General features: G+C 38.1%; 1 protein-coding gene across 1 annotated transcript; it reads left to right on the top strand.

Moving 5' to 3' along the window:
* The first annotated feature begins 4,903 nt into the window (after positions 1-4,903).
* LOC307117860 (uncharacterized protein) lies at positions 4,904-12,350 on the top strand. Its single transcript, XM_079803035.1, has 3 exons — positions 4,904-4,971; positions 5,369-5,654; positions 10,660-12,350. Exons 2-3 carry the CDS (start codon positions 5,420-5,422, stop codon positions 12,033-12,035), a joined length of 1,611 nt encoding a protein of 536 aa, XP_079659161.1. The 5' UTR covers positions 4,904-4,971; positions 5,369-5,419; the 3' UTR covers positions 12,036-12,350.
* The last annotated feature ends 256 nt before the right edge of the window (positions 12,351-12,606 follow it).

The following is a 12,606-nucleotide window of genomic DNA, read 5'->3' on the forward strand; positions in this document are numbered from 1 at the left end:
CTAGAAGGGTGGTGTGAATTTTGAGTGCTATAAACATAAGTCTACATTCAGTTGATGTATAATATAGTAGGGGTGTAACAATATATCGTTCCACTATATACTGCAATAGAAAAATGCATGTATGTATTGTGGATAGTGACAATCTGTATTGTGTATAGTTCAAGGAAAGGAAATTGTGTTTTAGTTTTAGTGTCACTGCCAAATTAAAGTACTACATATAATGTTGAATATAATATGCAATGGGGGAATATTAGTTGGTCCTGAAAATACATTTTTGTTGAAATCCAGTGGCTCAGTGAGGCCTGCATAGCCAGCAATTTCCTCTCTCAAGATCCTAAAAACTAAAATGTTTTTATAACTAAAAACATATTTAAATCAGTTCATGTGAGTACAGTGGTTCAATATTAATATTATAAAGCAACGAGAATAGTTTTGGTGCACCAAAAAAACTAAATTACGACTTATATAGTGATGGCCGATTCCAAAACACTGCTTCATGAAGCTTCGGAGCGTAATGGATCAGTGGTTCGGAGCGTCAAAGTCCCGTGATTTCAGCAGTTTGACACATGATCCGAATCATTGACACACACTGTTCATTAAATGTTGGTTGACTTTTTGTATTCTTCATAGAATTACTTCAGGCAGTGCCGCAAACAGTGTGAGGTGGAGCTGCAAGTTCTGCTGTTTCACGACAAACAAACAACTATGGTACTGTAGGATTACAAATTTAGGAAGGTACATAACTTTAGCATTTAAGGTAAAAATGATGATATCAGATTAGTTAGTCTACTATGCAAATCTTCCAGGCCAGTTAGTGTTTTCTCTTCATTATAAGTAAAATGCTTTAATGGCTCTTGGAGCCCCTGAGTGATTGGATTAGCATCTATGCATTTGAATGACACTGTTATGCTGATTGAATCTGGACTGATGACAGGAACGTTTGGGGTGTGTCCCTATTTTCCTATACAACATTTGCATTGTATTGTTCAGAGTGTCTCCTCCCCTGCTGTATAATCCCTCCCCCTGAAATGTAGATAAATTACAGTGTTTGGTACTGTTAAGTTAGACTTGATGACCTCAGCGGAAAGACAGCACGTTTTCTCATTAAAGAATCCTGCTGAAGAAAAAAACCTATCCAAGTCTCCTGGTCTCTTCTTCAAACGAGGAAAAGGAAATTCACAACAGTACGTTAAATATTAGGCCTATGAAAACAAATATGGCAAGTGTGTCTATGTAGTATTTTACTTATTTGTATAGGTAATGACATTATGTGCCTTAATGAGAGGCTTAAATGTTGTTTATATATGTATATTTTTAAATATGTACAAATAACTTTTTAACATATGCTTTTCTGGTAACAGGGCTGACACAATGAGTGTGTCCCTGTATTTCAGACATTACATAAACATTAAAAGAAGAGAACACTTACTTGTCTTGTACCATCAACTTCATGAAAGGCAGATGATGTCACTTCTTGGAACTGATGCAACTTTTGGAACAGTCCATTATCTTTAAAGAGGTGTTTTCATAAAAAGTAACAGGGTTGACGAGAACCTAGGGACCCGACTAAATTGTGTTTTCTTTTCCAAATTTGACACATGTTAAGAATAAAATCTAATCATGACTAATGAACTGACACTTAAGGCTTAAGTATATATACTATGTCTTACTTAAGACAACGGATGTTTAGTGAACCATATATTTGAAGCCTTAGTCAGTCCTTTGAAAAGCTGTTATAGATACACTTCTAGGTTAAGACAACATTGGTGCAATAGCCTGTATATCCTATAGGCTAATATGGAGTTTTTTTTAATGTATATTTTGTATCTCCTTTGTATCTCCTATTTTTGTACTGTATGATGTGTTATATGGACCTGTGTCTGCAATAAAGTTTATGGGCCCTATTTTAACGATCTGAAACGCAAGTGTCAAAGCGTGAAGCGCAAGTAACTTTGTGGGCGGGTCTCGGCGCTGTTGCTATTTTCCCGGCGGGATAAATGGCTCTTGTGCCCGGCGCAAATCTAAAATGGGTTGGTCTGAAGTAGCTTCATTATTCATAGGTGTGGTTTGGGCGTAACGTGAATAAACCAATCCGAGCGTCATCCAACATTCCCTTTAAAAGCAGGTGCGCAAGTTCCATTATGGATTGCTATTATTATGGCGTATTTACCAGGCGCACGCCAGGAGCGGTTCACAGCCGAGGAGACTGATGTTCTTGTAAGAGCAGTGAAAGACAGAGAAGTTGTGTTGTATGGGGATGGGAGAAACCCGCCCAAAATAGCGTCGGTTAAACAGGCGTGGGAGGAAATAGCCACAATTGTTTCATCAGCTGGCATCCCCAGGACGTCGCACCAGTGCCGCAAGCGCTACAATGACATCAGAAGACGGGGAAAGTCCAAGCTTGCCAGCATCAATCAGGCACGCCGTGTAACGGGAGGTGGATCTGCCTCTACTCAGGACCTGACGCCAGCAGAGGACATCGCTGCGTCCACCCTCACCCATTTTCTTGACGGACAAACCAATTTGTTAGATGTCCTTATATACATATATATGTCTTGCCAGAAGTTGCCACTATTGGGCAAACAGGTCTCCTTAATTATTAGACTACAATTAGCCTGAATAATTTGTAAGCTAGATTTATGCCTATTTTTTCACATCTTCGTGGCACACCACAATGATTTCCGTCATCTCATGTGTTAATATTTTTTAGTGTAACAATTTATGATTTGCAAAAATAACTGTTGCATCTGTGTAGATTACATGAGCAAAGTGTATGCGCGTTGTGCACGCTATACATTATGGTCAAGCATGCGCCCTTAAAATAGCATAATGAACAACGCGCAACGCGCCACTGACTTTAGACTAGGTTTTTTCTGGTCAGTGGCGCAATTGTTTAATGGAACAGCAAAATAGCACCAGGGATTGTTTGCGTCGGAACACGCCTCCTTTTTTGCGCTGAACCGCCCAGGGAGCGCAAGTTCATTCACTAGTTTAGCGACGTGCTTCTGTGGAGGGAAAAGCGCGCTTTGGGCGGGTGCAAAATAGGAATGACACATGCGTCGGTGTACAAAGTCAATTGCGCTGGGTGCAAGATAGGGCCCTATAAGTTTATATATGTTTTTTATGATAGTTTGACTTTTTTGGCCTTGACATTTCAACATTTCTGCAAGATGCTTTGCACAAAAATGTGATTAAAATCCTTTAAAAACAAAAGAAACAGAAAGTAATGTATTCTTATATTATGAGACATATTATGGAAACTAAATTATTAAATATTTTATTTGTTTTATGGTTTATTAAGATTTACAGAGCTTTTTTTCCTGAGGGACACAAAATGGCACGTTTTCATATAATGACCCAGTAGCTTCCCGAACACTGGCCCTTGAGGTCTGTTTTTCCAGACACACTTGAACAAGTGAATCAATGTCTTCAGGATCACTAGAAAGTTATAGGTCGTGACATTAAGCAAGGCAGGAGCTAGACTCTGCAGAAAAGTGAATCTCGAGGGCCAGAGTCGAGAACCCTGGTCTAATGTCTGTGATTTTAGGTTTAACATTGTCTTATTTGGAGGGGTGGAGGGCTTTTCACGAAAGGCGATTTTTTTTCTTCTCTTTGTGTACAGTGTTGGGATGGGTGTAGCTAAATAATGATTTTATCACTGATACTTATCAGTACTCTCATATTTTAAAAAAATATATATTCCTGTGATCAAAGATGAATTTTTAACATCATTACTCCTGTCTTCAGTCACACGATCCTTTAGAAATCAACTGAATGCATTTTTGTTATTGTCTTCCAAAAAATATAAAGTGAAAAAAATATAACTGTTTTCAACAAATCATCATATTAGGGTCATGTGACAATTATTTTAATATTATTTCACAATATTATTGTTTTTATTGTATTTTTTAATCAAACTAATTCAGTCTTGGTGAGCATTAGAGACTTTTTTTTTCAATTGTACCAACACCAAACTTTTGAAAATGAGTGTATGTTTGAAGTTTTACTCCTAGTGCTTAAGAGATGTTGTCCGACTGGAGATCCGCTCCAACTCTGCTTCGGTGCAGGGCATCGCATAGAAGCATCAACATACACAATTTATCACAGAGCCAACAATATTAAGTATACAACGCCAGGTTTATTAAAAGGAAAGAAGCTACAGCAGAGGCGAAATGCAGAAAAGAGAAAGAAGAATACAGAAAATAATTAGGAATTTAAGACTATAGATTTACTCATTTGATCAATGCAGATATCAAAGGGTTAGTTCACCCCAAAATGTCAATTCTGTCATTAATTCCTCTCCCTCGTGTCGTACCAAACCCGTAAGACCTTCGTTCAGCTTCAGAACACAATGAAGATATTTTTGATGAAATCCGAGAGCTCACTGACCTCTCCATAGACAGCAATTTAATTAACACTTTCACTTCATTGAAATGTCATTAAAATAGTCCATGTGACTCGAGTGGTTCAACCTTCATGTTATGAAGCGATGAGAATACTTCTCATGCGCAAACAAATAAACAAAAATAATGACTTTATTCGACAATTAATAATATATTTATCAGTGAGAATATCTAGATGTAGAATCTTATAGTCTACATCTAAAAATCATCAGTTGTCATTAGTACAGTTATTTTAAGGTATTTTTAGACTCAAATGAACTTTATATGTATTTATATATTATAGAAATAATTTATTCCCCTAAACAATACCGTTTTAACTTTTAGACAAAGTCTCTCAGTCTTTACTAGTTTCCTAATATTTTCAACACATCATTGAACATGTATTTAAATATGTATGTCACCAATACATTCAACTCTGAATTTCTGTCATCTCTTGTATTATTTGTATGTGTGCACTTCTGTGACTGTAGACTGTAGCCTGTGAACGGGACTTTTATTTTGTTGTGGTGGTGTGACGTCATAAGGCCGCGCCGCGCTCCTGCATGTGTTGTGATTCAGCTGAAGAAAGGTTTGTGTTTTAAGCGTTTACAGTGTTTAAAACTATAGAAACCATCTTCAAAGTTTTACAAGCAACGCAGATTGAATGATTTATTATTAAATGTAACATTGCATTGCTTTATCTAACATTTATCAGCGCCGTGTGAGTAAAGTAACAGAATAAACTCAAGTAAAAGAAGCAGCGGCTCATTTCTCTCTCTATCATGAATCAGTTCAAACTTGAGTTCAGTCTCTGACGAGTAGAGATGAGAGAAATTAAATAAATAAATATATAGTGTTTGTGTAATTTGTTTTCTTTTATTAGTTTGTAGTGCTAGTTTTGAGTGTTACTGAGACTGTTGATACTGAACTAGAGCTGATTGAGACACTCAGAGATTTAATGTGGATTAGTTTTTCGTCTTAAACAGGACAAACACACAGAAAAACTCCTGGAGAAGCGGCTGAGATCATTAATAAAGATGGTGTTTATTAAAGAGGAGAGTGAAGACCTGAGGATTGAAAATGTATTCAGTTTGAAACATGAAGAAACTGAGGAACAAACAGAGAAAGAGGAGAGAGAAGACATGAAGATTGAAGAAACATTGAGAGTCAAACATGAAGAAACTGAGGAACAAACAGAGAAAGAGGAGAGAGAAGACATGAAGATTGAAGAAACATTGAGAGCGAAAGGTGAAGAAACTGAGGAACACACAGGTTGGTTTCATTCTCAAAGCTGAACTCACTCATTTGATGTTTTCAAGTCTACACGCTCACAGATCCTCTCATTATAACAAGCAAAGCTTATACTCAATGTAAATAATTTTTTGTGCTGTTAGATTCATTGGTTTATAGAGGGATTTTCTGTCGATCACTATAACGGCTGCACTGCTTGCTTTCTGTAGTCTAAACTACATTCACAATTTGAAGAAAAGTTTTGTCATGTTTCTTAAGAGGACCAACGTTCACATATACCGCAAAGTTTCAGGAATGACGAACGCTTTTAATTGACTGAATCCGCTTTCCTGTTCTGTGAGTCGCTCCTGAAATGGCCTAGTCCAGGTAAACCCAGCCCAAACTGCAGGCGATTTGATTTCGGCCTGTACCTCAGGCTGGAAACCTGTACATATTTCTATCCTGCTTCTGTTACAAATTTGCGGGGACCAATCAGAAACCGGCTTATTCACCTGGCGCACTATTGGCGGGTTTAACACAATGACGGATAGTTCGGTGCACGCGTGTAACCGAGTGCAATCGTTAACAGTTCACAGTCGTCTTGTTTCAAGCGCCGAACACACTTCAATCTGAGTTCCCACACTCGCCCCCAGGGTATTTGTAACTTGCGTTTGCAAAATCTTTGCACTCACATCTAGAGCTACACTTATGCCAATAACCAGTCAAGAAACTAAGATGTTAAAGGGATAGAAACTTCTGTCATCATTTACTCACCCTCAAGTTGTACCAAACCTGAATGAGTTTCTTTGTTCTGCTGAACACAAAAGAAGATATTTTGAATAATGTTTGTAACCAAGCAGAGAGAGCAACCATTGACTACCATAGTATTTTTAATCAATGGTTGCTCTCTCTGCTTGGTTACAAACATTATTCAAAACATCATCTTAGAACAAAGCAGAACAAAGAAACTCATACAGGTTTGGAACAACTTGAGGGTGAGTAAATTATGACAGAAGTTTCATTTTTTGGTGAACTATCCCTTTAACAAGTAAAACGTGACAGACATATTCTCTTCCATTTCTACTCTGTTAAAGAAAGGTTACTGTAATGTTAGCTTTTAGAGACATCAAAGGGGGAATTTCCTTAGGCCAGATTTTGCTCCTGATTAGATTAGATTAGATTAGATTAGATTCAACTTGTCATTATACAAGTACAAGTACAAGGCAACGAAATGCAGTTTAGGTCTAACCAGAAGTGCAATAGCAGCAAGTGCAGGATATACAATGGATGCGTAAGTGCAGGACATGGAAATGTACTGAATATATATAAATATGTATAAATAGAGAGATGGTTATTACTATAAACAGAACTGAATTTACAGGTGAATATGTACAGTGAATATAATATACAGATGGTTATTACTATAAACAGAACTGAATTTACAGGTGAATATGTACTATGAATATAATATACAGATGGCTATTACTTTAAACAGAATTTTACAGATAGAGGTATACAATAATATGTTAGGCTAATATGAGGAATAGCAGTGGATTAAGGTAGTGCAATAAATTATGGACAGAAGCTATCCGAAAAAAAAGTATAAAAGTGCAGTGGAAAGTGGTTGCATATGGCAGTTAGAAGTACGGTGCAAAATGCAAATGTAAACATTGGTACTATAAATACAGTCGGCAGTGCAAATGAGCATAATCCAGTTAAGATATGGTAGTGCAGAATGCATAAGTAAACAGTTGTTACTGTAATAAACAGTCGGTAGTGCAAATAACAAAGTGAAGGCAGATGTGAGGTAGGAGAGTTGTCAGTATATGAGGGAAGTGGATCAATGGGGGTTTGAGTTCAGAAAAGAGACAGCTCTGGGGAAAAAACTGTTCTTAAGTCTGCTGGTCCTGGTCCGGAGGATCCTGAAACGCCTGCCGGAGGTAATAAATAGTAATAGTGTATAGTAATAAAATCATTGAGTTCAGTTAGAGAACTGACTAAACAATTAAAAACTGAACGTGTCTGCTCAATACAGCACGAGCTGAACGAGCAAATAGCTGACAGACAAGATTATCGAAGATTTGGTTTCAAAGTGTAAAAGCGCCTATTTAAGGGAGTGTGTCATTGTACTGTTTTGTTGTTGTGTTTTTCATTACGAATAATCGGCTAATGAACCCAAAATTCAAGCAACCCGCCCCCAAATAAAAAAAATTGGCTAATTCTAAACCGAAAGTTCAGTCAGATCTGTGTAGGGTTTTGCTCAATATGATGATAAGGGGCAGATCAGAGGGCTTGTTGCAGTTGAATATCTAAATATCTGAATATCATAGTATAAAATACTATGTGGAGGACGCAAGATAATTTAATAATTATAATATGACTGCGTGGTGAACCTTAATCGTATTTAAACTACTATCGCGTTGTTGTTGGTCAGATAAAATGACAGAGAAAAGAAAAACGGACATTAGATTATTAGATAATTTTTCAGTGCACCAAAACGGCAAATAAGTACGAAATGTTTTTTTTTTTTTTTTGTGGTACACATATCCTTACAAGTACGATTTTGGCTGTATTATGTGTCCCCTTCAAAAATTGCTCTTGAGAAATTTCATGTTTATTGTCCCCCCCAACTTTTAGATTAAATTTACGCCCCTGGTGGCGCGTGTGTATGTGAGAGAGACGCGTGAGTGAGAGACGCAGGGGAAGGAAATGCAGCTGAAGGTTATTTGCTCTATGAAAGACATTGATGAAGATGAAAACTAAGGACATTTAATCTGTAATTTTATTTTAGTTAGTTTTGCCAAACACACATTACAGTTTTGGTTAGTTACCATTTTTTTGTAATGCCTTGTTTTTATTTTTATTTCAGTTAACGACAACCCACCTAGTTTTCGTTTTTTCGTTCGCTTTCGTTAACGATTATAACCTTGGTAACGATGAGACGAGATGAAGTTACTTGCAGTAGCGCTCCGGTCTGCAACGCTGTATCATCTTGATAGCACAACGACTCTTTGTACTTCTGTCCAACTTCCGACTTTTCGGCTATTTTTTTGTAGCTGGATATAAATCATTTATTGGGTCTAAATATGAATGAGGATAGGGTTATTGATAAATCGAATTGTTATTGTGGTTCTTATTATCATTTAGGGGGGCTTAGGAACATTTTGGGGTAGCTTCAGCCCCCCTAAAATAGGCCTAACGACGTCCCTGATGCTGAGGATACATTACAACTTACTGTCATGTGGTGTAATCGCTAAATCAGTGTTTCAACAGGGGAAAGACGTCAATATAACTGCTTGTAAACTAAACAATGTCATGCAACATTAGCATCACATTTACCTCAGGCAGTCATTCAGTGTCAACATATATTTAGTGAAAGAGTTGATTTCTCTAGTGAATAAAATTATGCTCTATATTAGCCGTTATATTCATTATATTCTACTTAACCTGTTAGTGATGTCTTGATTATTTCATGCATGTTAAATAAACCTGTCGTGAAAATGACAGACACTGTGTATAAAATTATATTTCAACAATGAATTGGAGAAAAAACTATTTTATAATTGGAGTTAAGGGTCCTGCACACTGTGCGATTTTTCTAAATCCTCTGCGAATGTTGCTTGTCAGACTGTACGAACATAATCCCCGATGTAATACATGTCACACTGTAGGATCTCAGTTGTCATTATGTCAGACTGTACGACTGTCAGACTGTACGACAGTCAGACGCGAAAAACGGACGCAAGCCAGAGACTCGTACGGACTGAGTTTTACGTCATCAATCCGTGACACGTTCAGTAACGGTGAGCCGCATTCACAGACACAATGGTAGCGTTCAGCAAACAACAAAAACAAGCGCTGCCATTTTTCATTCACCTGACTCTTTTCGACATGTTCCCTGTTGTGATTTGATGTTGTTGCACGAAATGCGTCATCAGGTTCTGCGCTCTGATTGGTTCTTGATTTGACGGTCGTCCTAGGAGAAGTCACACTGCAGGATTGCGCCTCAAATCTTCTGACACTGCCAGAATTTTGTCCGAGGTAAAATTTGATCACAACGGTCATTAATCGGTTGTCGGTGCACATGTCAAACTAAGGATCAAAGACTTCAGATTTTAGCCTAGGATCAGAGAAATCTTTTAGGATTTCAAAATTTGTCTCAGACGGCCAAATCGTGGCCAAAATCGCACAGTGTGCACCCGGCTTTAGAGGGTGTGCAGCTGAAGCTTGACCTAACAGAATTAAAGGGGTGGTAAAACACATTCTTTCGAAGGCTTGATTGTGTTTGTGGGGTGCACTGTAACGTGTTCATGCTTCGTTTTTAAAAAATTGCATTATTTATCATATATTTTACTTTTATTCTACCCTACTCTGTCCCTCTTTGTAAAAACGGTCTGATGGTTTCCGGGTTGTATGAAGCCAGTCCCTCAAAAATACGCAATGGGCTCAGATTGGTTAGCTGACCCAGTGTGTTGTGATTCGCTAAACGCCTAGTGCACGTTTGTGCCCCTTACCTTTACCGGTAGCCTGTGCTTTGGGTAGTATTAGAAACAATGGCATCAATAAAACCATACCAATTTGAGCCAGAATCGGACCCAGACAATTTTAGTGAAGATGATCGAGCAGGCCCTGTTCAGTCCTCAAGAGTAAAGACTGCGGATCTATAGTGATCGCTCCTGAATGGCACTGTTACTTTTGTATTTATAGAACGATTATAGCCAAATATCTGTCGCAAAAACTATTAACCCAAAACGAACACTAAACATTGGCTTTACTAGTAGCCAAATCAAACACAGAAGCATGTTTAGTATGCCTGTAGATAAACAATACATAAAAGCTCTAATCAAAGAATAATTTACACTAATGCCAAGTTCGCTGTTGAGATTTAAAAAAAAGTTTGTAACGTTAGGTGTTTGTCGGATAACGTTAACCCCTCTTTCTGTAGCTTACTGGGTATAGGATGTAACATACATGTTTCTGGTTTAATGTCTTTGTCTGTTGTTTTGTGCCATTGAACTGGGGTTAACTTGTTTTTTGTCTCTTTTAGATCTGATGGCACTAAAAGTGGAGAGCCAAGAACTAAATAAAATGGAAGAGAAAGATCCGTATGGGCAACATCGTGATTTCATAGCTGGAGAAAAATCTTTTAGTTGCTCACAGACTGAAAAGATTTCCTCACAAAAAAAGTCTGGAAAGAGTTTAATTGAAAAACAGCACCTTAAAGTCCCAATGAGACTTCACACTGGAGAGAAGCCTTACAGCTGCCCTCAGTGTGGAAAGAGCTTCACTCAAAAAGAGTCTCTTAAAGTCCACATGAGAATTCACACTGGAGAGAAGCCTTACACCTGCCAGCAGTGTGGAAAGAGTTTCACTCGAAAAGGGCATGTTAAAGGCCACATGAGAATTCACACTGGAGAGAAGCCTTACAGCTGCCAACAGTGTGGAAAGAGTTTCACTGATAAAGGAACCCTTGAGAAACACATGAGAATTCACACTGGAGAGAAGCCTTACACCTGCCAACAGTGTGGAAAGAGCTTCACTCATAAAGAGTCTCTTAAAGGCCACATGAGAATTCACACTGGAGAGAAGCCTTACACCTGCCAACAGTGTGGAAAGAGTTTCACTCATAAAGGAAACCTTGAGAAACACATTAGAATTCACACTGGACAGAAGCCTTACACCTGCCAACAGTGTGGAAAGAGCTTCACTCATAAAGAGTCTCTTAAAGTCCACATGAGAGTTCACACTGGAGAGAAGCCTTGCACCTGCCAGCAGTGTGGAAAGAGTTTCACTCATAAAGGAAACCTTGAGAAACACATGAGAATTCACACTGGAGAGAAGCCTCACACCTGCCAACAGTGTGGAAAGAGTTTCACTCATAAAGGAACCCTTGAGAAACACATGAGAATTCACACTGGAGAGAAGCCTCACACCTGCCAACAGTGTGGAAAGAGCTTTACTCGAAAAGGGCTTCTTAAAGGCCACATGAGAATTCACACTGGAGAGAAGCCTTACACCTGCCAACAGTGTGGAAAGAGCTTCACTCATAAAGAGTCTCTTAAAGTCCACATGAGAATTCACACTGGAGAGAAGCCTTACACCTGCCAACAGTGTGGAAAGAGTTTCACTCATAAAGGAAACCTTGAGAAACACATGAGAATACACATTGGAGAGAAGCCTTACACCTGCCAACAGTGTGGAAAGAGCTTTACTCGAAAAGGGCTTCTTAAAGGCCACATGAGAATTCACACTGGAGAGAAGCCTTACACCTGCCAACTGTGTGGAAAGAGCTTCACTCAAAAAGGAACCCTTCAGGAACACATGAGACTTCACACTGGAGAGAAGCCTTACACCTGCCAAGAGGTAATGACCCCTTCCTCTCAAAACATGACTCTGCTCCAGTGCACAAAGCAAGATCCATAAAGACATGGAAGTGGAGGAACTTGACTGGCCTGCACCTCAACCCCGATAGAACACCTTTGGGATGAATTAGAGCAGAGACTGAGAGCCAGGCCTTCTCTTCCAACATCAGTGCCTGACCTCACAAATGTGCTTCTAGAAGAATGATAAAATAAAATAAAATAAAATTACTAAACACAATTTAAATCAGTTCATGTGAGTATCACTGCATGTATTTAAAACAAAATGAAATATAACATTCAACCTATAAATATGTGGTTCAGGCAATATGTGAATATGTACTCTGATTATCTTCACTGTAATAAAATGAAATATGACAAACACAACTCTCTTTTTTGTTAAACGTCAGTTTTAATAATCAATAATGGCCATTATAAAAGTATAAGTAAAAGGTATAGGAAGCTCTCCAATAAGAAATAAAGCAAACCATTCAGTCAAAAGTACAAAGTCAGCACTTTAGTAGGCTATGGTGGTTAAGTTAAATAAGGCATGTTTATTTATATATCACATTTCATACACAATGGTAAATCAAAATGCTTTATAGGACTGGGCGATATAACCAAAAAAACATATC

This window comes from Gobio gobio (genome assembly GCF_949357685.1).
Source record: "Gobio gobio genome assembly, chromosome: 1".
Classification (NCBI taxonomy): Eukaryota; Metazoa; Chordata; class Actinopteri; order Cypriniformes; family Gobionidae; genus Gobio; species Gobio gobio.